The sequence below is a fragment of the Rhea americana genome, unplaced genomic scaffold, assembly GCF_003343005.1.
Source record: "Rhea americana isolate MKP2758 unplaced genomic scaffold, rheAme1 scaffold_29, whole genome shotgun sequence".
NCBI classification, from domain to species: Eukaryota; Metazoa; Chordata; class Aves; order Rheiformes; family Rheidae; genus Rhea; species Rhea americana.
The window spans coordinates 7,135,455-7,158,744 of NW_028186412.1; the positions used below are offsets into that span (position 1 = coordinate 7,135,455).

General features: G+C 37.6%; 1 protein-coding gene across 5 annotated transcripts in view; it reads left to right on the forward strand.

Annotated features, from left to right (window-relative positions):
• ZMYM2 (zinc finger MYM-type containing 2) overlaps positions 1 to 23,290 on the forward strand; it is a 94,332-nt gene that overhangs the window by 56,767 nt on the left and 14,275 nt on the right. For all 5 annotated transcript variants that reach the window (XM_085309082.1, XM_085309085.1, XM_085309084.1 and 2 more), the window contains 7 exons: positions 9,671 to 9,843; positions 15,634 to 15,799; positions 16,744 to 16,778; positions 18,558 to 18,687; positions 18,863 to 18,978; positions 19,804 to 19,975; positions 21,597 to 21,704. In XM_085309082.1, the coding sequence (XP_085165208.1) occupies positions 9,671 to 9,843; positions 15,634 to 15,799; positions 16,744 to 16,778; positions 18,558 to 18,687; positions 18,863 to 18,978; positions 19,804 to 19,975; positions 21,597 to 21,704 (900 nt within the window). The remainder of the gene's footprint in view (positions 1 to 9,670; positions 9,844 to 15,633; positions 15,800 to 16,743; positions 16,779 to 18,557; positions 18,688 to 18,862; positions 18,979 to 19,803; positions 19,976 to 21,596; positions 21,705 to 23,290) is intronic.

Here is a 23,290-nt window from a genome sequence, read left to right on the forward strand (position 1 = left end):
GATCTTAGACGTTTATCTGCAAATTCAGATGACCTGTCATCTGGAGGATATAGTGAATATTTTTATTTTTTAATTAATTTTAGTAATAGTKCTTTCACTGTCATTTGATAAGCCTTGCTGAAGATTCTCTGCTTTCAAGTAGAGTAAATTACTATTTGACAATTTAAGAATTTGACAATTCTTAGTTGTRGCAGAATCCTGTTAACATGGGGAGGAGGTTGCGTGATAGGAGATTCCATATCGTTCCTCCTCCCCCCCCCAATAACTCTTGACTTGGGAATGTTTTGCTTTTGATGAATGGAATGTGATGGCTTCAATTTCTCTGCCATCCTTATTTTTTTGTGTGTGTTCTGGACTACAAAGTGGTAGCTAGAGAAGAAAAAAGGACAAAACAAAGCCCAACTTTACAGTATATCATTGCAATGCTCAATAAATGAACGATTCCACGGAATATATTCAAAGACAAGAGCAAACTTCCTTCAATGTGGAGATTACAGTATACTCTGTTACTGTGGACACATTTAACTCCCTTGTTTTAAAAGAAATTAAAAACCTGTTTCAAAGCCTGGCAGCTCTCAAAATAAAATTAGTAAGATTCATAATGCAAACTAATATTACCACTTCTGTAGATATATTTCTGTATGAGGAGGCTTGGAATGATACTTCCTCAAATTCCTTGGAATTGATATTTCCTTTTGGAAAAATTGAGGAAGGAAAGAAAAAGGAGGTTCTCTCCTGCATGTATGCCGTTACTAAATGGGGGAAATCCATCTCCAGAAGTCTTAGTGTGGATCCTAACTTTGCATGTGTTGGTCTGCCAGCTTTAGAGTAGAGGTGATTTTTATCAGGAGGAATAYGTGAAATGTTAATGTTAAAACAATGTTTAACAATAAATATCAACTTACTGTGGCCATCTGAACCACTTAGTAACAGAGAAGGAACCAAAAGCACCATGAATAGCATCTAACTTGAGTAAATACGGCTTTGGTGGGGGCAGGTTTAGCTCAGTTGGTTAGAACGTGGTGCTGCTAGTGCCAAGGTTGCGGGTTCAATCCCCATCTGGGCCATGCTGAGGGYTGGACTAGATGATCTCCAGAGGTCCCTTCCAACCTTACTGATTCTATGATTGTATGATTCTATGAYTGATTATTGCACACACTTGCTAGGCACAGTGTAGGTCTACTTTGTGATGCATAGGAGAATAGCCATCTGATGGAAAATAAACTACTGGCTGGACAGAAGCTATACAGAAAGGAGCTAGGCCCTGTTTTTCAAGGGAAACCAACGTTTGTTATGAATTGCTGCAGAAATACTGGAATCCAGGAAACTGGTTCCTCTCAGCAATATTTCAGTCTCTGATAAGGGGAGATGAGGCCCAGATCTTTAGAAGGACTCAGAGGGGTTCAGCACATAACATTCAATCATCAAAGGTGATAAATTTCTTTCCCCCCTTCCTCAAGCACTGAAATGCCCCTAATTTTTCCTCAATATCACAGTCTTTTTCCAGAAATACATACCCAACYGTAAAGTAGATAAACTTGTTGGGTATTGAGACTGTGCTTTTCTGGTTTCTTAAAATGTCCTTGAAGAATCTGCACCAACATAGGTTATTTTGTTGAGCATGCAGTCGCTCTTCACCGAAAGACAGTGTATTAGAATCATACAATCATAGAATCAGTAAGGTGGGAAGGGACCTCTAGAGATAATCTAGTCCAATCTCTCTACTCAGCAGGGTCTACCTAGAGCATGTTAGACAGGGTTGCATCCAGGCAGGCCTTGAAGATCTCCAGAGAAGCAGACTCTTCTCTGGMGATACAGGTTTGAGAAGGCATAGCTAGGGTGTTCAGTCACAAAAGTCACTGGCTTTCTAGAAGTGATGGAACTCTCRAGGGGAAATACAGGCAGATCTCTGCTGTGTGTGTATATTTAAAAGAAGACCCCCAAATAAAGCAGGCAGAAGTTAAGCAGGTGTTGAAATTTCTGCAAAAGTGCTTGTTTGTTTATCTTAATACCAGCTAGTGGGAAGCATATGTAAGATCAGCTACAGACACCTTGACTGCTCGTGCCTGCTGAGCCAGAATACTGAAGATGATGCCATTCCTCTGCTCACATTCTTCAAACTTGAGTTTTTTTACTCACTCACTCACTCATATAAGCCTTTGTACGCACATTAAAATCTCTGGATTTAGTACTTCTGTGCACCTTCATTCCAAGTTTATATGTGTTCCTTGAGGAAATATTTGAAAATGTACGCTGCTGAAACTTCCATGGTGAGAGGGTGTAATCAGAACAGACCTGTCAGCGATGCTGGAGCTGGCGGTTAATTACTTCATGGAGTGCAGCAGGATTTTCCTGGTTTTGTCCCGAACTCAAATGCGACCCTGGGGTATGAGTCACCTAAACTGAMCAGTTAGAAAAGTTTAATCTCTGGGGCTTAGAAAATTAAACTGTCTAGTGTTTTGGCAATAGAGAAGTGTTCTAAAATACTAATATCTACATGAAATGAGATATTGATCATAAGATAATTGCAAAAGCCAAAGCAAGACGATCAAAGCYACTAGTAAATTTTTATGTATGTGTAGTTATACTAGTGAAAAGTAAGGATAGGCTGTGCAAGCTTTTTTTTTCCTGAGGAAATCCTCAAGATTTTGAGTGTTTCTGTTTTGTTTTTGTTTTGTTTCTTTGTTTTTTAAATGTGTATCTCCTTTGAGGGTCTTGGAAAACAAATCAGTCTTAAGCAGTCCAGCAACAGAACTGTTTTACAATGAATATTTTCATAACTATTTTTACTCATAGACTTGCTTTGCCTGTATTTTGTCTTTTCAGTGGAACTAAGTGCTAACATTTAAATAATACAGGCTGTGTAATGGTTTTATAATATGAATTTCAGTTACATTGATTCATGTCTGGCTGCTTYCTGCTTCATAGAAGGAGAAGGTCATTAAGCTATGGAATAGCTCTATTATCTGATGTTTGGAAGTTTCTTTCAAATGGTAAAATGGATAAAGGTCTTCTATGAAACCAGCAAGAACACTGTCCTCTTGGTAGCACGCTAACACCTTTTGGGAATTATGTGTCTCCAAGTACAAGGAAACTAAACTTGGTGGAAACAATTCTGATGTTTCAGCTAAGTAGAATACAAGCTGTTTTGGCAATACTGTACTGTTGACTGTTCTATAAGTAGGAAAATAAACCTAGAAAATTAAAGTGACTTCAGAATTGAGTATGTCTAGGAAAGATGTGTATCTAGTTAAAACATTGTAGATTTTAAATATTTTTTCCAGTCATTATTGCACGGTAGATTGTTCATTAAAGTATACTGTTCAATGTTTAGAGCTGATTTAATTTTCAGATTCATATAAAAGCACTGTAAAATTACTGGGAGTTCCCTAAAACCCAGTGTTCTGAACTACAAGAAATACTTACATATGAATGTTTCACAACAAAGTAAGAAACAGGCTGCATTAAATTTACAACAATTCCTATTGTTGCTGGAAACATTAAGAAACTGGTTTCGAAAATGGTCTGTAATATGAAATGTTGCTTGAACTTTGTTATAGTTGCTGGCTTTCTCCAGTAGATGGAGAACTACACCAAGGAAATGTTGGTATCATGGTCCTGCCTAGCTGAGCTGCTGTGTTCCCCTAGATTAGGGAAAATGAAATTAGGCCTGAGGCTTGAACCTCTCATTGCTGATGTTGGGTTTCATTATTGTTAAACTTGAGAGCTATTGAAACTCTTTGTTTTAACATGTGATTTTTTAAAATTATGTACATTATCAACTATCTCTATTTTTAGAGATACTGATACCGTTTTAAAAATAAATGTACAGAATTTGAGATGGTGTACAGAAAACTTAGGACACAGTAGGGAAGCATACCCTTTGACAGAGTTATATGACATAATTACWATTTCCAGATTGCATACTACCTTGCAACAGAACCTCTTCCAATGTTACCAAGGATAGACAAGTGATAGAGAATATAGTTACCRAAAAAAGGTAATCTTTGATATATGTCAGTAGTCTGTCTATATTTCTTAATTTGCATAGCGAACATCCTCTGTTACAAACACTCCAGTTTGTGCTTCATAGAGCTTTTTTCTCCCTCTCTGCAGCTCTGATGGTGGCCTACCACATTAAAATAGCTTGGGCTTCCTCTGATGCCTTTTCAACTTCAACCATCCATGATAAAAAGTTTATTTTTGCTTTTGACCGCTTCCTTTGGCAGTGTACAACAAATCCCTCTGATAAACTCTAATCTGAAATACCAGCTTTCCTCTGGCTTTCTTTTGAGGGTTTATTCAGTGAGGATTTGGAAGACTCTGGCAAAGGGAAACAAGAAGCAAAATATGCCTTAAATGCTGAAAAATATATGATCCCTAAAATAGCCTTTCACAGCTACCACTTTTATATTAATGAAAGATACAATGATCCAATATGATCTGCTTCTCACAGATCAAGTTATTAGAAAAGTAGAAGTCAGGGATTTTGAGGCTCTTGAGTTACTCAGAGAGAATGCTATGTGCTTTGACAGTTGCAGAAAAAAAAGYAATAGATTAGTCCTGCCATCATGTTGAACCATGGCAGCTTTTGTTAAAGAACTTCCCTTGGATGCAGGACAATTTTTTGGGCCATGTCATCTTATTAAGTAGTCCAGCACCATAATCTTCCATCTTTGAGCTGTAGGTGGTGATTTCAAACAAATTTWGTTTCTGTTAAACTTCTCAGACAGTATCCTGATGAGAAAAATGAGTTAAGTTAGTAGAGGAGAGCATAATCAAGTCAGAGAAGTCCCTTATGAAATATTGAACAGGCTATGTCTCTGCAGAAGCACCAAGTGAAGGTTTTTCATTATGCCGAAGTAAAGAACAGATACATACAACCCACACAGAAGAACAGAAGAGATGTTTTTTGTGATACTCCYAAAGTGGAAGAGTCTGATAGTGTAGATGCACTTTCCAATTAGGTCTTGTTGGGTGCATATCTTCCAGCATGTCTTGAAAGTTTAACATGTTACCCTGGCTTTTGTCATTTCTGGTAGAGATGTGTTGAGGAGGAAGTTTTATGTTTATTCTCTATTCCTCTGTAGAGAGAGAACATTGATACTGTTAAAGCAATATCATTTGTATTTTAATTTGAATCCAGATTGTGCAAAAATTATTTTGTTTAGAGCTGATTTCTAACTTACTAAAGAATATAAATTCACATTGTCGAATGACAGCAGTCCTCATTAGATTATCTTTCTTACATTTTGGTTCCACTGTTTTGTGATTCTGTGTGATTAGAGACTGTTCTTTATCCAAAGAATATCCATTGGCTATTTAAGATGAGACATCATGATAAGATTTTAAGGTGCTGAAGTTATCAGCACAAGAATAAGAAAGTGTTTGAAGATGCTTCTTATCARCCTGAAAGAATAATCACCTTGGAAAGATGTAAGAATGAGCAGAGGAACTGGGTCAGGAGTAGGGACGACAAAGGAAGGAGCTAGCCCCTAAAAGCGCAGAAAGTACGAGGGTAAACTGAAGATATATAAAAGTTAAGCTGATTTGGGATAATAAAACAAATAATGAAATATTCTTCTGACAAAGACAAAGAAGGAAGTAGGTTACACAACCCCTCTGTTACACAGAGAGGACAAGGGTATATTTTAATAATAATGGATGTAGGATCCGAAATTGAATGCTTTGCTCCTGTTTTCTTAAGGATAGTGACGTTCATTTTGAAGYCAGAGAACAGAGAGGATAATAGTAACGAGGATATGGAAGAGATGGGTACCATCACTTCAAGGTGGTTATTGCATTCATATCAACATGAAGGGTACAGAAGAAGACAGCAGATGAGTGCTGGAAATATGTTCACTCGCATCTTTCAGGACTTGATCCATATGTAGTATTACAGGCCTACTGTTGTTSTTCTCTCAATGAAGTTGTTAGTTATTACAGGCAGGCTGAGGAACAGCAAGTCTTGTATGTAGCTTGAAAAGAAGGTAGTCTAATCAAGTACAGCCACTCCGTGGCAAAAACCTAACTGCTTTTAGGATGGAACAATTATATTATTTTCTGTGGTAACGGAAGACTTAGGCTGATGATCCAAGAAAAACTTCCAGTTCAGTATTCCTTTTTCACAGCTTCAGGATGTGTGAATGACCTGACCTTCAGTAATACATGTAGGCACTGCAGGTGGGATAGGATCAGGTTCTTAGCAACTTCTTGTACTCCAGTCTGTAGACAGTCAAGTGAAGCACAGGTTCTGCCTCAGATAACTGCAGGGGCTACTGAGAAGTCCATCTGAACCCACAACGTACCTCAAGCGACCATTTGGAGGAACTGTTTGTCTGTCATCCTGTCAGTAAGCCTTTGGATGTGTTCAGACGCTTATGCTTTCTCTCTCCAGCTGATGTGCAAAATCAGAGTTTAGGGTTTCAAGGGTTTGGCTTGGCTTTGGTTGGAAGCCAGAATTTAATAGCCTAGACCAGGAGAAACTGCTTTAGCAGATACTCAGCTATGTCTTTTTTTTTATCTGGTTCAAACTTTGAGTTGGAAAAACTTTGAAAATGCTTCTCAGTAGTTTCTCTGAGACAGTAGATTCACGGGGTATTCCTTTGTTAAAATCTTGCTAAGAGTATTACTTATCACCTATGTAGGTTGAACCAATGACCTGCACTTAATATTTTTTTGAAAATTACTAGCAGCTAATCTCTCTTTGGATCACTTTAGTGGTAAGACTTCCATTTGGTCAGATTGTAACTTGTGTATCTGTTGTTATCATAGCAGAAATACTGAGGGGCTTAGGGTTTTAGATGTATCTTTTTTACTCAAGATGATGGGGTCATTAGCTGTTGGTCTTTGGCAGTGTTTATTTTCATGACCCCAACTCCTCAGGTGTTAGGGCAGTTAGGCTGGGATTCTAGTATTGATATTGAAAAGACCAGGCAAGCAATGCTCTTTGTTACTCAACAGCAATGTTCTGTCAGTTAAAGCCCTCTCTTTGGTCACCACCATATCCATGAAGCTAGTGTTGATGCTGCTGCTCTGATTCTGGATTTTCATTATACCCTGTGAAGACCAGGTTTTTTGAATGAGCTCTGAATCTGTTTTGCCAGTGGTGAATACTTTTTTTTTCATACTTCAAAGAAAGTCTTACCATTCCAGTAAAAATCAAACAACTGTGATAAAAAGTTATAACCCAAGAATACATGGAGTASCAAGCATTTGATAAAGTATATCCCTTAAAAAGATAAGGGAGARCAAAATGCCTATCGGAAGTGACAAGATCTCAAAGCATACAAATGTTCCTTGGTCAGGTGGATTACGTTATGTATTACAAAGACATGAAAAGCATCAGCCAAATCTATTCTGCACAGTTTTGTTCGTGAAGTTGCAGGAAGTACAGGCTTTTCTTTCACTATAGAAGTCTTCGAGGATATAGCAGTCTTTTATCAACATCTGAAAATAATAAAGATGGGTTTTCTATCTTGTATAGAGGCCTCCTTCATCAAGAAGTCCTTCAGTCAGTGGTCTAAAAATAACATGCTTTTCAGGCATTTACTCTTAAGGGGGGAATTCTGTATTTTAGACTGTTTCTTTGTCTCTCCTTACTTTTTCACTGCTCATTACTTTCCATGAGTCACAGAAATGTGGGAGATTTTCGACTGTAGGATGAAAAATTTCTTATCTAATTTATTTTTTGTATGTAACAGCAGTGTCGTCCTCAATCTTGCTCTCTCTAGTGTAGCAGCCAAGAAAATGTAACTTCTGTCCATTCATTTTGTAGACAACTGCACATAGCTCATGGCATCGATGGTAGGTACTTTTACTAATCTATAGTCTTGAAAGTTTGGTAGAGCACTGAATGGGTCTTCTGAGGCAAAGCTGAGGAGGAGGATACCTTGTGGTGCTGAACCGTTTCTGGAATTGTAAAGAGGTGGAAAGAGTCTGCCCCATACAATGAGAGATGTAGCTAGCATATTTTTTCTGCTGGGGCAGAAAAAATATTGGTAAGAAATTTTCAATGCCCAAACCACAACTTTAAGTAACAGTCACTTTGCACACTGGCATTTTCAGGATTGTTACTTCCTTTACACCAGCACATTTAACATCCCAATTAGTTCCCCTGTAAGGATGATCACTTGATTTAGCATTTAACTTCTGCACTGTGTGTTTTGTTTGTCATTAATTTCTCTATTTTGATGCTAAAGAAACAGAAGAGGATTAATAACTTAAAAAAAAAAACAGATTAAAAGGCAGTTAATACCTTCAGCATGTCTTGTCTTGACACTGCTAACAAATTTAATCTGTTGGCAAAGTGTGTAGCATTAAAGTTAAAATTTCCTCAAAAAATTTTCTGCTTTTGGAAAGTTCTGTCTACTGCAGCTTCTATTTGTATTATTGTGCTTTTAGTGATTTTATAATTAGTGTTTCAGTTTTACCTACCAAACCATGCCATAATAGAGAACAGCACAAGGCAGTTAATTGAAATTACTGAATACATAAGCACTCTAGAATTTCTGTACTCCACACTTTCTCTAACATAGAGAGTATGTTACCTGTTCAGTTTCATAACTTAGACAAGCACAAAAGTCTTAATGTATTAGACAGTATGCCCCAGRAGAGCAAGCACTTAAGACTTGGGTTGTGGTCTTGGTGCTACCATTGGCTTATTGAATTATACCTGGGAGATCATAAAAACAGCTGCACTGTGTCAGATTAAAGGTCTGTCTAGGCATTATCCTGTCCCTCCAACAGGTAATGTAGGCAGTTGTTTCATCTTCTTGTACTGTTATTTTCTCTTCTATAAAATGAGAACAATTATAGTGATATATATTTTGTTATTTAGCCACTAGCTAGTGAACAGGCAATAGGTTTGAGATAGTTTAAATATATTACATTCTCAAAGTAGCCTATGTAATAGGTACARTATTTATCTATTAATGCATTAGAATGTCCTTTCTAATCTACTTGAGAGAGGACCAGATTATTGAAGAGTGCATCTTCTTGTTGTGGGGACCTTGGAATTATGACTGCATAGCTAATGCAGAAAGATAAACTGATGTGAACAGAAAAAAATAAGGATTCATGTATACAGATTGCATACAGATTTCATATGTAAACCCCTGTCATTGCATAATCATGCTCAGTATTGATTATTGCTCATTTTAGTTACGTTTTGTAAGCAGCTTTCTAGTTCTTGGATCATCTTGTCTCTAGTGGTTTGTTGTGAAAGTCATAATAGTAGTAAGTTGATCCTTGATTGCTATTGTTTTGGTGGATAGAGTTGCCTAGCTCACAACTTCTGCTTTTCACTGTTTGTAGCATTCTGAGGGTATCTAACTGAGCAATGTAATTCTGAGTCGATCCCTTTCTTGGGTTTTTTATGGAAAACAAAAATGATGTAGTTTTTCTGACGATTTATTGAAGGACCTGGTAAGCTGAGATTCAAACATAGTGTTTTGAGAGAGATATAAACACTGCATAAACTCTAGAGTTGTACAGGAAAGGTATTCGTGTAAAAAAGTCGTGAAATACAGTGTATAATACAACCTGAATTTGTCTGAAGCCCCAATTGTTAGCTGTTGTTGTGTTCATTTAATTTTCAGTATTTAATTCTTAACTGTGATATCTCTCTGTAAAAATTACTTTGTTCCTAATGTTTAAAATCTGTTTCCAGGCTGCAAGCTGCTATATAAACAAGACTTTGCAAGACGGTTAGGACTGAGATGTGTTACTTGTAATTACTGCTCACAGCTGTGCAAAAAGGGAGCAACTAAGGAACTTGATGGTGTAGTGAGAGATTTCTGCAGTGAAGAGTGCTGTAAAAAATTTCAGGACTGGTACTACAAGGCAAGTAACTCAGAATTTTTGACAAGAGCTCCAAAGTTAAAAAAGACAAAAATGCACATGTGAGGATATCTCAAGGACTGTGCAGCAAATATGGCTTACTTCAGCACAGCATTTGCTACACAATAAGCAAATGTATTAATTTCTTCATTTGAGTTTTCCTAGAGCTTAGAGCAGCATTTCTACCATCTGATTTATTAAATTATTTGGCGAGGAAGTCTTGAGTTACAGAAAAAACAGGAAACTACTATGTATTTGTTGTGTTACAATTCTGATTTTTTCCTCAATTGATACCGTATTTTTCCCATCAAAATTATTTAATGTATATTCAGAATGTTGAGAACCCTGTTAATAGCAGCTGGATGATACCATGAATTGACTGACGACAGATTAGGTTAGCAGAGTGGTTTTTTTCTTTTTTTTTTCTTCTTGTTTTTGCCTCCTTTTTTGCCTTTTCCCTTTTCCCACAGTTTGAACTGCAGAGGCTTTGGTTGTTCAGTATTTCCCAGTGGAAAGGATGCCAAAGGGAAAAGGAAGACCAAATGGATTTCTAATAGAAGTTTAAATCAAATATGATGGTATCTGTTTCTAAATCTCTGGAATTTTAACTACCTTGTGAAGCACAACCAACAAAGAGTTCATGTTAAGAGTTTTTTTTGTTTTTTGTTTTTTGAAAGAAATAAAGGTGAAATTGGACTGGGTTTAACCTGCGATTAGTGCCATGGATAAAATATTTGACCTCTGGTGTGAACATCCTGGAAAACTACATTGGTAATATCAAAACAAGAGCTACACTTGTGGATGCACAAAAGACAGTGCAAAATTCATCACCTAACCAAAACTCTAAACACAGCCTGGAAGGCAATAAAAAGCTTGAAATATTAGAGAGCTAGATACAAGTCCTGTAATTCAAGATGATCTACCTACCATAAAAGAACTGAATCTGAAGACACTTTTGATATTTTGGAATGGCAGGTTGCAGAAATTTTACAGCCAAATGTTGTAAAGTCYTCATCTTGAATAATGTGTGTAGGGACCCATTAGAAATTCCTGAACGAAAACTACTGAAGACCAGAATGTATTTCTTCTGTCTCATGTGAAAAGAGGGTGACAGAGCTTGGCTGCAAAGTTCTTCAATTTACTAAAATGTTACTTCATACAACAATCTTTAATCAATATGCCTTAAAACTTGGGGTATGAGATGAAATTTATTCCTGCATAAAAAGTGCCTTCTGATAGAGAACCTGATAAAACTTTGATGTGCTTTAGAAATCTCTTGGTGATTCAGCAAAGAATATAGTTTGGGGAAGTAGTGTACCAAACTGACTTCATATACGTAAACTTCATGGAAGTTTGAACTCTGATTCAGGTTTGGAAGCACCTGAAAACTTTTAACTTCAGATTATTGCTTTCATCCTTTGGGATAAGGCAATAACATTAATTGGCCTGTTAAGTCTGCTTAAGAAGTGCTGTTGGTACTGTGGTACAGGAAACTTAGACATGAGGCTGTGAAAAGGCAATTTAATCTAAGCAGACTTACTGGTAACTAGTGAGTTTTAAGACTTTTGATGATACTGAAGTCGTATATGTTTTTACTTTTTGTTTCTTATGCTTGCAAGTGCAGCTAGTATTATGTGCTGTTAATTGTTGATTGTTGTTTTTTTCCAAATACTTCTTAAAGCCTTTTCCTAAGCTGTGGTTATAAAAGTGTGGGATTTATTACATGGAGAAGACCTGTAATAGATTTTTGGAAATCTCTGTATATTTTACTAATTTTTTTTTCCATCCTCGCTGATAACCCCTTCCCCCCACTGTAGAAGTCACCCCAAATATCTTAGATTTGGTAGTGTATTGTTAGTTTTCTAGCCATAAATAGATAATGATCAAAATATAGGAGGACAGAGTAGATACTCACCCTTCCCTCAATTTGTACTTCCTTTGCTGTTTTGTCTGTTAGCTTCTTAAGAGAACAGTTACATATTGTATGAGCTTTGTCTCATTTATACAATATCCCATGTTATACTGCAGTTTCAATAAATGTATACATGAAGAGAAATAAGTAGTAGTAACCTAGTAATGTTTTAACACCAGCAATTGTGTTCATTAAACAAGTGTTTGTCTCCATCTTCTTTGTCTACTTTTTTTTATGGACACATTTTTCTTGTGTAGTATTGCTTTGGAAAACAAAACAAAACAAAAAATATTTATGAGAGGACTTTCCTGAAGGCCAGAATTCTCTACTCAAAGTCAGGGAAAGGTAGCAATGGTAGAAGTCTATCAGACTGTTACCTAGAAGTACCTATAGCGGTTGAAATGTAAAATAATAGTTCAGTCTTTATCCTCTGGTAGATGGCAGCCAAAGGTGTYGGTGCCAAATTTGGAGGAATTTTCTGCAGTATGGAGTCCATTCACTCCTCAGAAGAGACATAAAAAATCTGGTGTATAGAGGCTAGCTTCCTAAGTTAACAGAGCTTCTCCTATAAACTTGAATTACAGGCCATGATTTGGATGTTAATCTGAAAAATGATAGAGAAATTTCAATATGACATTTGGTTACAGTTTTGATCATTTGACATTACTTATACTAGAACATTGAATGTACCTTGAAAAAAGTGTGCAATTCTGAGGTAACAGTGCAGAAATCTCTTTGTTTCTTTAAGTTTCTGTTGTTAACAGTTGTTGAAAACACCACAGCTGAGGTGCACGTGTAGACGGTGATTCAAGTCACAGAGGATCACTGACTGCAGTAAGCATGTGTGGCGGTAACAGTGTGTGCAGCGAAAGGCAAGTGTCTGCAGCTAAGACTAAGTAGGAGATGGGGAGCTGCAGTTGAAAGCGTAGAAAATTACGGTGGACGATGAGCTGCAGATAGCAATGACTGTCAACCGTGGCAACATTTGAGCCAGTGGAGTCAATGTTAATCTAAATGGTGAAGGCAGCAAGACAACCAGGTGGAATTTCTCTTGCCCTGCTCTAACCGTTGTACAGTTAGGCATCTTAATTTCAAGTGGGTACCCACTCAGAACAGTTGATCTCCCCTCTCTTTAAATGAATCAGCCTCTGGAAATGCATTTCACTTCCTGCTTTTTGCAGATGGAGCCAAAGTAGCTCAGGATACACAGCAAGATAAGGCCAGATTAGTGCCACTCCAAATAGTAAGAGAACACTGGGACAGGTGTGTGGAGGATTGAAAATGTAGATAAGAAACCTCACACCTGGAAACTTTTTAAAACAAGCTTGAGGAAAAAAAAAAAAAAAAAAGATAGTGTAGGGCAAACATGTGATTTATATGTGTTAGATGGGCACTAGCAATTTGAACATGCTGGCGTCAGACCTAGGAAGTAAATGTGCAGATGGAGCTCACAGAGGGTGTGTGGACTTCTTGAAATATAGTGATATTGCAAACTTGCAGGTGGGAGTTTTGGAGATTCTATTAATGTATAGTGCCAGTATCCTAAATACAAAGGGAAAGGGGAAGGAAGATACAAACAGGAAACTGAACTCATGCTTTTGGTTTTGGTAATTTTTGTGGTTAAGGGGAAGAGTGAGCGGGTAGGAGGATGCTTGAATGCATGGAAGAGTGTATGGCATTGACTTTAAGTATGATTATGGAAATATTAGCAACAAATGCAGAGTTGAAAACTGAAGCATCCTTATAGAGGAATCTGGGGATAGAGCTATTGCTAAGAGATAAATGATTCACCAAGTAGAAGAAAACCAAAATTTTCTTGCCTATGTATCTTAGTAGCAGCATAGGAGAGACAAGAATCTACTTAATCAAAGAACCAGAAGAGAGAGGAAAACATTAGTAGCAGGAAGGCTGTAGTTACTGCATTTTACAAGATTTAGCACCTTTGTCTTTGAAGGAGAGAGAAAATTGAGCCGTCGGAGCCTTTGATGGTCAGGCTGTGTGCAGCAGTTCAGGGTAGGGATGCTCCTCTGTACGCTAGTCACCTGGCATTCTCAATGATTCATGTTAGGTGAGATGTAAAACCTTTTTAAAGAGAGAGAGGGGTACAGTTTCTGTTCTGGCATATCAGCCTTTTTGTTGGCTTTAGAGGAAGCATTTGCATTGAAAGCGTGAATTCAGAGTTTCCCTGAACTGATAAATTAGGGTTATTTTGGCAACAGTCCTCACTTTCCATCTCCCTCCCCACTCACTTTCCAGAATGTAGCTTGCTTGCTCCCGTGTCCTGCCGAGAACACTAACGCTGCGCAACAAATTGCGGACCAGCTTCAGCTGAAAGCCAACCTGACGAGTTTAACAAGAGGAAAGGAAGGACGGGGGGGTGCAGCCCTGGAAGGTCTCTGACCTTGCATGCGTGCGTGAGCGCTAGTGCTGGCACCTGCACGAAGCCGGGGGGGAGAGAGGCCCTACCTGCCCTTCCCGTAGCATCCCGCACTTAGCRTGAGGTGATCCTGCAGCCACAGCCTGACTTGCTCCCAGAAGGGCCAAAAGATTTCATTTAACGGGAAATGCTTTTCTTTTTTTCTCTCTCTCTCTCCCYTTTTTTTTAAGCTGCTGTGTAATGTTAGTTTCTATGTATAGTCATCTTAAATACTTGAAATTTGTGCCTGAGAGCTGAATTTCTTAAGTTGCCAAAGATGCATGATGCCAGGCCATTCAAGTGTGGAGAGGAAACTCAGCACTTGATTGCTTTTTTTTGCTTGTGCTAATTGGCCTGATGATGTTTTGGGGGTGGCGTTGGGAGAACTACGGTTAAGCCATTTTTCAGCCATCAGAGTCTTGTACACGCCTGTAATATGTATATGGTATATGGTTTTACACGTTAATCTGTTACGTCACATACTATCATAATTTCCCTCTCTTGGCTATATCATTAGGTTGACTTATTTTAGATTCCATACAATTTTTATTTTTATTTCTTATTTTAAAGACTGGTTTGGGAGGGAGGATGCAAGCAAATATCAAGAGGAACAGTCGTGCAAAGAACATTTTGCTTGCTGAAGATCTGAAACTGGGGCTACTAGTGTTGATATAATAATTTGTAGCATGACTGATTGCATTAGTGGAATCTACTTAGTGGAAAACTCTTGTTAATGATGCCTCATGAAATTTTTGTGTTGTATGTTGAAAGATATATTATTAAATGTATAGCCAGAGATACAGAAGAACAAAATTCTGAGTTTTAGATTTGTGTTAACTAGATGTTGTGGAATCCTAATCAGAAACAAGGAGAGCTATTTTTGTTTAGATATCCTAAAGAAATTTTGAAGAACTAATGAATAATTAAACCTAAAATTGCTGTCAAACCAGGGTAACAGAATAGGAAAGTTATTTGCCCTGAGAAGAGCCTTGATCTAGAGTTGTGATTGTACAAAAAAACCCACCCAAACACAAAACCACAAAAAAACAAACTTTGAGGGGGAAAAAAAATCCCTTCTTATCCTGGCTTTAAGAGAGTCATTAAGGAGTCTCAGTTACTTTCTGCTCTTGTTTTGCAGAATTTTTCAGTGGAATTAACTAAAATTGTTGYATAAAATTCATGGTTTTTTGCTGAATGTGCAGAGATCAGCAATTTTTAAGGACTTAGGTAAAGCTTATTGGTTCTGTCTCCCCAGTAACTCCCAGCAAAAAGCTAAAAGTGAAGTGCTGAATCTCTCTACATATGAACATCAGAAGGCGGAATAAATACCGTAGAGCCTACATGAGTGAGACTTGTTTAGCTGTAGTGATTTTCAGTGCTTTTAAAAATGTAACTTTTCAAAAATTGAAAATAATTTTTTTTTCAAAGACTTGTTTAAAATGTCAAAATCTTCCTTTGCATTAAGGCTGCACGATGTGACTGTTGTAAGTCTCAAGGAAGTCTCAAAGAGAAAGTGCAGTGGCGTGGAGAAATGAAACACTTCTGTGATCAGCACTGTTTGCTGCGTTTCTACTGTCAACAAAATGAACCGAATTTGGCAACRCAAAAAGGACCTGAGAACTTACAGTATGGTATGTGCTGCTTTATGGTTAATAAATGGCAAATAAGATGCTTCCTTTAAATAAAACTTAAAAGCTGCTTGAATTATCTACTTGTCATAATAAACTTGTTTGGGCCAGGGACTGCCCCCACTTTTTTTAAACAATTAAGGGCGTCATTTTTCAGGTGCGTGTTTTGTTTTGTTTGTTTTGTTTTTTTTTTTCCACCTTAGTTTCTTATTTTATTGTCCTTTTAGGAGACGAGGCACTGTCAGATAATCAAATGCTTTTGTAATCACTCTTAAAAATAAATCTATTTAGTTTAAGTGTAATCTTAGCGTTGTACCTTCATGGGAGCGGAAAATGTTTTCCCTTTTCGTTGTGCTCCTGTTTGCCAGTGCTTGCTCTGTAGAAAGGCTTTTTTTCCAGATGTATTTTGGTCCCAGAGAACAGAAGGACGCACTAGGAGTTAAACAAAGAAATGTGCTAAATGGAAATTAAAGTATCTAAATAACAGCAATACATTGCTTTTTTGCTCTGTTGGTGATAGGTAGCTTATAACGGGGCAGAATGCATGTTTATGTGGGKTTTTTTTGCAATCTAAATGGCGTGTCAGCCCAGAAAGTTCAAATAATCAGCTTTTTAATTAGTGTAATTAAATCAACACTGCCTCTTTGTATGGGTACTTTCATATTGGGACAGTTTAATATTTACTTTTCTAAAMCAGTTTATATTCACATCTGGATATGGCCTTGATTTAGCTTTGGGATTTGTGTAGGGTTCAGTGCCTGAGGAGTGACATGCCTAAGAATGAGAAATGTCACTTCTCGCTTGAAATGATACTGTGATAACAGTAGTGATCAGTGCTGTTAATTTAACATTAGTTTGACATTGTCTGAGTTGCTTATCAAGAATTAGTTTGATTCTGAAAAAGTGAAACATTTAATTTTCTAAGAATGTTTTTTCTACGTTTTTAGATCAGGGCTGTCAAACCACCCGAACAAAAATAACGGTAAGTATATGTCATACATAACGTAATTAGAGGCATATAAAATATGACAACCTGGCAGCTTGAAGATATTCTGTTAAAAAAGTAATACTTCTGAATGATAAAAATATTAATCTGAATTTGTGGTGTTATTAAATCTTCTATCACATCAGTAGTTGAAATTAACTTCTTAAAATTGTGTTCATATTTTGTCTTTTCAAATGTCTTTTGGGAAAGCAGATCAGCAGCCATGTATTTTATGTATGTAGTGCATGAAAATATTGCTTAAAAATTAATCCACAAAGTGCGTGTATCTTTTATGCGTTTAGACTAATTAGATGTATTTATTAAATATAGAAAGGGAAGATAATTTCGCTGAGTTATTAGCATTTAAAAATTGTATGTTGGCTTTGAAAGGCCAAAARTAAGGCTTCGGATCTTAATTATTCTCAAGAGTAGAATAATTGGTGCTCAAAATCCCATCGAGTTCGCTGCAAGTGACAGAGCAGTGAAGCAAAACCTTTTGCAGGACTGCGAGGGTGGAGCTCGTGAATGGAGCAGCAGCCTTAATTTTGAGTTACTCAGTTTTTGTCAGCTTGTCATAAATACTATTATCGATAATAATTTATTCTTTAGATTAGTGTATTTTATTTGAAACTTAGTTTTCTTTTGTCTGTCACATGGAAGATCTGAGAAACACCTGTTTTTCAATGAAAAATTTGATTGACTTTCTTTTTAAATGAAAATATGTTTAGGCTTCTCTGAGATAAATCTTCGGTTTAAATGGAAGTATTTTGATGATATGATAAAAATACATTAATTGAAAACACAGGAAGTAAGACTGCTTAGGTAACTAGAGATGTCAAACATTAGCTAAGCCAGCATGTTAGAAACATCTAGTATTCTATGTTTAATAGATTCTAAGAATTCTAAGAATGTTAATTCAGTTTACTGTGTTTAAAGGTCATATAAAACCTATCTGTGATACAAATTTTTTACATTTTGTGAAGTCTACYGCCTGACAAATGAAGTCCTCTAGTGCTCTTAATACTTTACTTTACTTTCTATATTTAAAAGGGTGTGTGGGGCCAGTTTTATTACATATGACCAAACACAGGTGAAAGTCTCTTTCTTAAATCAGGTTCTAGAGCAGGTGTTAGGAGACAAAGTAGATTGGGAATAAATTTTTCTTACCTGTTGGTTGTAGAAAGCAGCTCGAGTTAAGCGTTACCAGGTGATGTTAAGTACTCAAGTATATGTTGATAGCATTGTGGAGCCAGCAGGGGGAGCCGAGAGTTCGTACTGTAGGTATTTAGAAGAAATTTTTTAAGAAATAATGTTCTGTTTAGAGTTTTGGATTATAGTACATTTCAAGAAAGTCAGACCTTGAGCCAAAAGTTTTTAGTTATGTTGTTTACAATGAAAATTTTTAAAACTAAAATTTTTAAAACTAAATATTTTAAAAATATTGCATAATTTTTAAAGTTATACAATCACTTCAATTGCATTTTCCTACAAACAAGAATGGAAAAAAATCTTTAAAAATCTGAGACAGATATTGTTAATCCAAGTGCTAGCTCAAACTGAGCAAAATACAGATACAGGACATTCCTGACAGTGGTAGCTCGTTACTAGATATGCAAAGTAGGTTGTAACTAAAGCATGATGGTGCTGCTGTGTGCTGTGAGCTGCTTCTTAGAGATCGCGTGCTTGGAAAGTATCAACTGATATATAAAATTGAAAGTTTGGTTTGAAGTTAGTAGTGGTGCAACAACAAGTTCTCTTTTATTTGCTTGTCTGTAGGGCTCAGCACCACCACCTTCTCCAACACCTAATAGAGAAATGAAGAACAAGGCAGTTCTTTGCAAACCTTTGACGATGACAAAAGCCACATACTGTAAACCTCATATGCAGACAAAATCTTGTCAGACAGGTAACTGTTATGTTGTACTAGAACCACTGGGTTTCTTTTATTGCAGACTTTCCTTTTAACTGTTACTGTCTTGGAATATATTGCAACCATACTGATTTTTTTTYCCCTAAACTGCAGGTGTAAAATTTATTTAAGTACCTGGCAGTGTTTGCTTTTTTCTTTTTTCTTTTAATAGAAGATGATTGGAAAAAAGAATATGTCCCAGTGCCTATTCCTGTTCCTGTTTATGTTCCGGTGCCTATGAACATGTATAGTCAAAATGTTCCCGTTCCTACAACAGTTCCTGTTCCTGTAAGTCAGACTTCAGCTTTATTTTTAAACTGACATCCAGTCACGTGCATGTGAGGGACAACTTTGTATTGTTGACTGTTCTCGTTCTTGTCCATCTAAATTATTGCAGGATGCTGCAGCCCTGTTTAGTGAAACAGAATCAGAAATCTGGCAGAGGAACTTAATTTCCTGATTGCTTTTTAGGATCTATCTGTTTGCTTTCAGCATGATARTCTTTTGCTACTATATTTTTTAGAAACGATTCTGAGAGGTGCTTTTATTCAATGAACATGTGTTAAACAGCAAGATCGGTTCTGTTAGTGGGGAAATTAAAGGACTATCGTGAGGGTGGATGACAGAGTGGGATAAAAAGAAGGAAGAAAGGCAAAAAAACGAACCTTTTGCTGATGCAAGAAAATAAGTTAGATTTATTATCACTCACATATTATCACTCACATATTACTCAGTGGTAGAAGAAAACATTCCTAAAATTCCACATTTGAAAAAAAAAGCCACTAAAAACAATGTGATGATTTGTCCAAAGTATTAGTCTTAAGTTATGTCAGATTGAGATTTAAAGCTCAGGAGCTCCTTCCAGTCTTACTTTGACTCACTAGATTTTGTCGTACTTCTTTTTTTTTTCCTGGATCCTTTCCTATTTTCCCTTCTGTTCAGAACCATTTTTATTGAATCTTTTAACCTGTCAGCAGTTTTTTGTTAGATTGTGCTTAGATGAGATGCTTTTAATCTATGTCAGTTTTTAAATGGGGGATGTATAGCCATTGATGCTTTGTTGCAGTGATTTTTTTTCCTTTCCTAACCAGCTATTCATCCCTGTCTGCATAGGTGCCAGTTCCAGTTTTCTTGCCCACTACTCTGGATAGCAGTGAGAAAATTCTTGCAGCAATAGAAGAGCTGAGGGGAAAAGTACCCTCAAATCCTTTGGAAGCTGAGCTATTGACCTTGTCAGGRATGGTACCTGAAGACAATGAGAAAACAGAGTCTTCTGACGTGACCAGTGAGTTTGCCTTTGACTCTTTGGACTGTTGGGGTGTATACAGGGTACGTGGGTATGAAGAAAAAGGTTATTATGATGTTCAAAAATATTCTTCTATTCCAGTGCTATTACTGAGTTCTTATATTAACTTGAAATCTTAGTTATTTAAGTATTTTCTAGACCATGTCAGCAGAAACCTTTTTGAAGTCTGTTGACTTTTGTCTGCTGTACCAGATGTTGCTCTTTAAAAATATGGGCATTCCCTTTATGTGCTCCAGCTGCCTGGCTGATGGCAAACAGTCATTCAAGCTTGTACTCAAGGTTTCTTCTCAGTGTCACTCAAAACAAGCCAAAACCAAACCAGTCTTTGTCCCTGAAAAGCTTCAAATCAAAACATTAGGGAAAGTGATCACCATAGCTGGCTCATGGTGTTGTGATCACAGCTTCTTCTGAACAAGATGAGATATGACAAGAGCCTGTTCTCTTTGTAGTATCACTTTACTGGGTGTATCTTATGTTGTGGGGAAGTAGGCACTGTTAAAACTCAGAAAAGCATCCATTTCATGAGTGGAACTGTGGTCAACAAAATCGGGTGACCTAATGATGCTTTGGCTATTGAGTTTTCTAAAGAGCCTCGCCTACAAGTATCATTTCTTTGACGATAATCATGCATCAGCGGATACATCATTGCAGTGTTGAAAAGGCTTGTCATTCCACCAGCTTAGCTGAAAGGAGAGAACTCTCTCTGGGACAGGTTTACAGATGAAGATCAAAAATCCTGAATCTCCAGCAATGATATTTTTGCAGTACCCATATCTCTTTGTCTCTGTTTCCCAGTTCTGTCTGTCAAAATGCTCAAGTCTCTTCTGTGTTTCTGCGGGAGAATTTGCCTTCTCTTTCAAAAATTAGATTTTTTTWAAATTTTTTTTCCCCATGGTGAAGGTGAAGCTTTTTTAAAGCTCTTTCAACTGATGTCTCAAAGAATGTTGAAAAATATATACCTTGGGCTTAGTATACAGGAGACCAACAGTGGTTTAGAAATTGCTGGTCCCTCGAGGCTTATTGTTCCCCAAATTGTCACCATTCCCCACCAAAGCTGGCCATTTCTGGCAGCCCAGCAAGGTTGTCATTTGCAATTCCTTGCGCTCTTTTGCTGAGTCAGCTAGCTGAATGAGCACGTGTATGAGATCAAAGCTCACTCTTTTGTAGAGAACTGAATTTGGAGAATTTTGCTTTTGCCGAAAGTTGGAAGAAGGTCAAGTTTCTGTTTCTCTTGACCTGCCTTCCTTGCTTGGTTTTCTGGGATCTCTTTCACAGAGAACAGAAGCATGTAGAAAAATAGATACATGGTTACATATTCAAGCTACTATTCTGCGGTTGGTTAATATGATCCATATCCGCCTGTATGTGATTTTCTACATGCATGCTTTGCTAAGACTCTCATCTTAATGAAGAAAGACAGATGGGCTAACAAGTCTTTTTGTTTGAAAGAAATTGGAAACTTAAATCTGAGATGTCAAGAACAACAAAATCTCAAATGGTGATGGGGAGAYGAGCCAGCTTTGGAACCACTGAGTATCTGCCCTATTTTGACTAATCCATCCATTAATTAAAATGAGTTTATTTATTTATTTATTTACAGGTGTGATAGTTGAGTCAATTTTACTAAACTCTGAAAAAGAGGCACAGACAAGCTTGCCTGATGTTCCATATGAACCAGACCTTGATATTGAGATAGACTTTCCAAGAGGTATTTATTCTATGATTTTAATGAATACTGTGAAGTAGACATTATCATTAATCCTTGTATTTTGTTTAATTGTCCTTTTGGGTGAGCTTAATTTGATCACAAGATATGCTGTCTGTCTTTGTTAGATAAACCCTTGCCAAGCCTTTGTAAAACTGGGGAGTTTCTCCATCTTTTGTAATAAATCTTTGTAAATAGAGTACTTTAAACAGAGAAAGAAGGAATTAACCTTGGAAAAAAGAATGTGGCTGTATCATTTGGTTTTGGATGTGGATTTAGGAAAGATATTTTGAAGGCTCAAAGACTCAAATGGTGTGCATTACAGAAAAAAATAATGAACATGTTCTCCAATCTCAAGATATCTGCATGGGAAGTGAAATGGTGGTTTAGAGCAGGAATGACAAAAGGGCTTATTTCCTACTAAAGTTTGTTAGAAGGTAGCAAACTAGTAGATACTGCTCTTCACTTATATTGTCTTATGGTTTCTTATGAATGTGCATACCTGTATTTGAAAAAAAGTAGTGTTATCTGAATTGGCAGGAAAATCTGAGATGTCARGAACAACAACTCTCTACTTTCTGAGATTTTTGATAAAAGAAGATCCTGGTTTAGGTATCGCAATTCTTTCCACTCTATACAAAATGCAGGCARCTATTTTAATTTCCTTATACCATGCCCTAGGCAATTCAAGATCCAGAAGTCCTGCTAGCTATATACTGTATAACTCATTCTTCCCCTGGATAGGATCATAGAATCAGTAAGGTTGGAAGGGACCTCTGGAGATCACGTAGTCCAACACCCCTGCTCAGCTGGGTCGCCTAGAGCATGGTAGACAGGGTTGCATCCGGGCAGGCCTTGAAGATCTCCAGAGAAGGAGACTCCACAACCTCTCTGGGCAACCTGTGCCAGTGCTCCGTCACTCTCACAGTGAAGAAATTCCCCCTCACGGTCAGGYDGAACTTCCTGTGCTTCAATTTCTGCCCATTGCTTCTTGTCCTGTCATATGACACTGCTGAAAAGAGTTTGTCCCCGTCCTCTTGACACCCTCCCTTCAGGTACTTGACACATTGATAGATTCCCCCCTCAGTCTTGTCTTCTCCAGGCTAAAGAGGCCCAGCTCTCACAACTGTTCCTCATAGGGCCGGATGCTCCAGCCCTCTGATCATCTTTGTAGCCCTACGCTGGACTCTCTCCAGTAGCTCCATGTCTCTCTTGTAGGGAGGAGCTCAGAACTGGACACAGTACTGGAGATGAGGCCTCCCCAGGGCTGAGTAGAGGGGCAGGATCACCTCCCTCCACCTGCTGGCAACACTCTTCCCAATGCACCCCAGGAGACAATTGGCTTTCTTGCCCACAAGGGCACATTGCTGGCTCATGATCAACTTGTTGTCCGCCAGCACTCCCAGGTCCTTCTCTTCAGAGCTGCTCTCCAGAAGGCCAGCCCCCAGCTTGTACTGCTGCCTAGGGTTATTTTTCCCTAGGTGCAGGACCCTGCACTTGCCCTTGTTGAACCTCAGGAGGTTCCTCTCYGCCCAACTCTCCAGCCTGCCCAGGCCCCTCTGAAGGGCAGCACAGCCCTCTGGTGTACC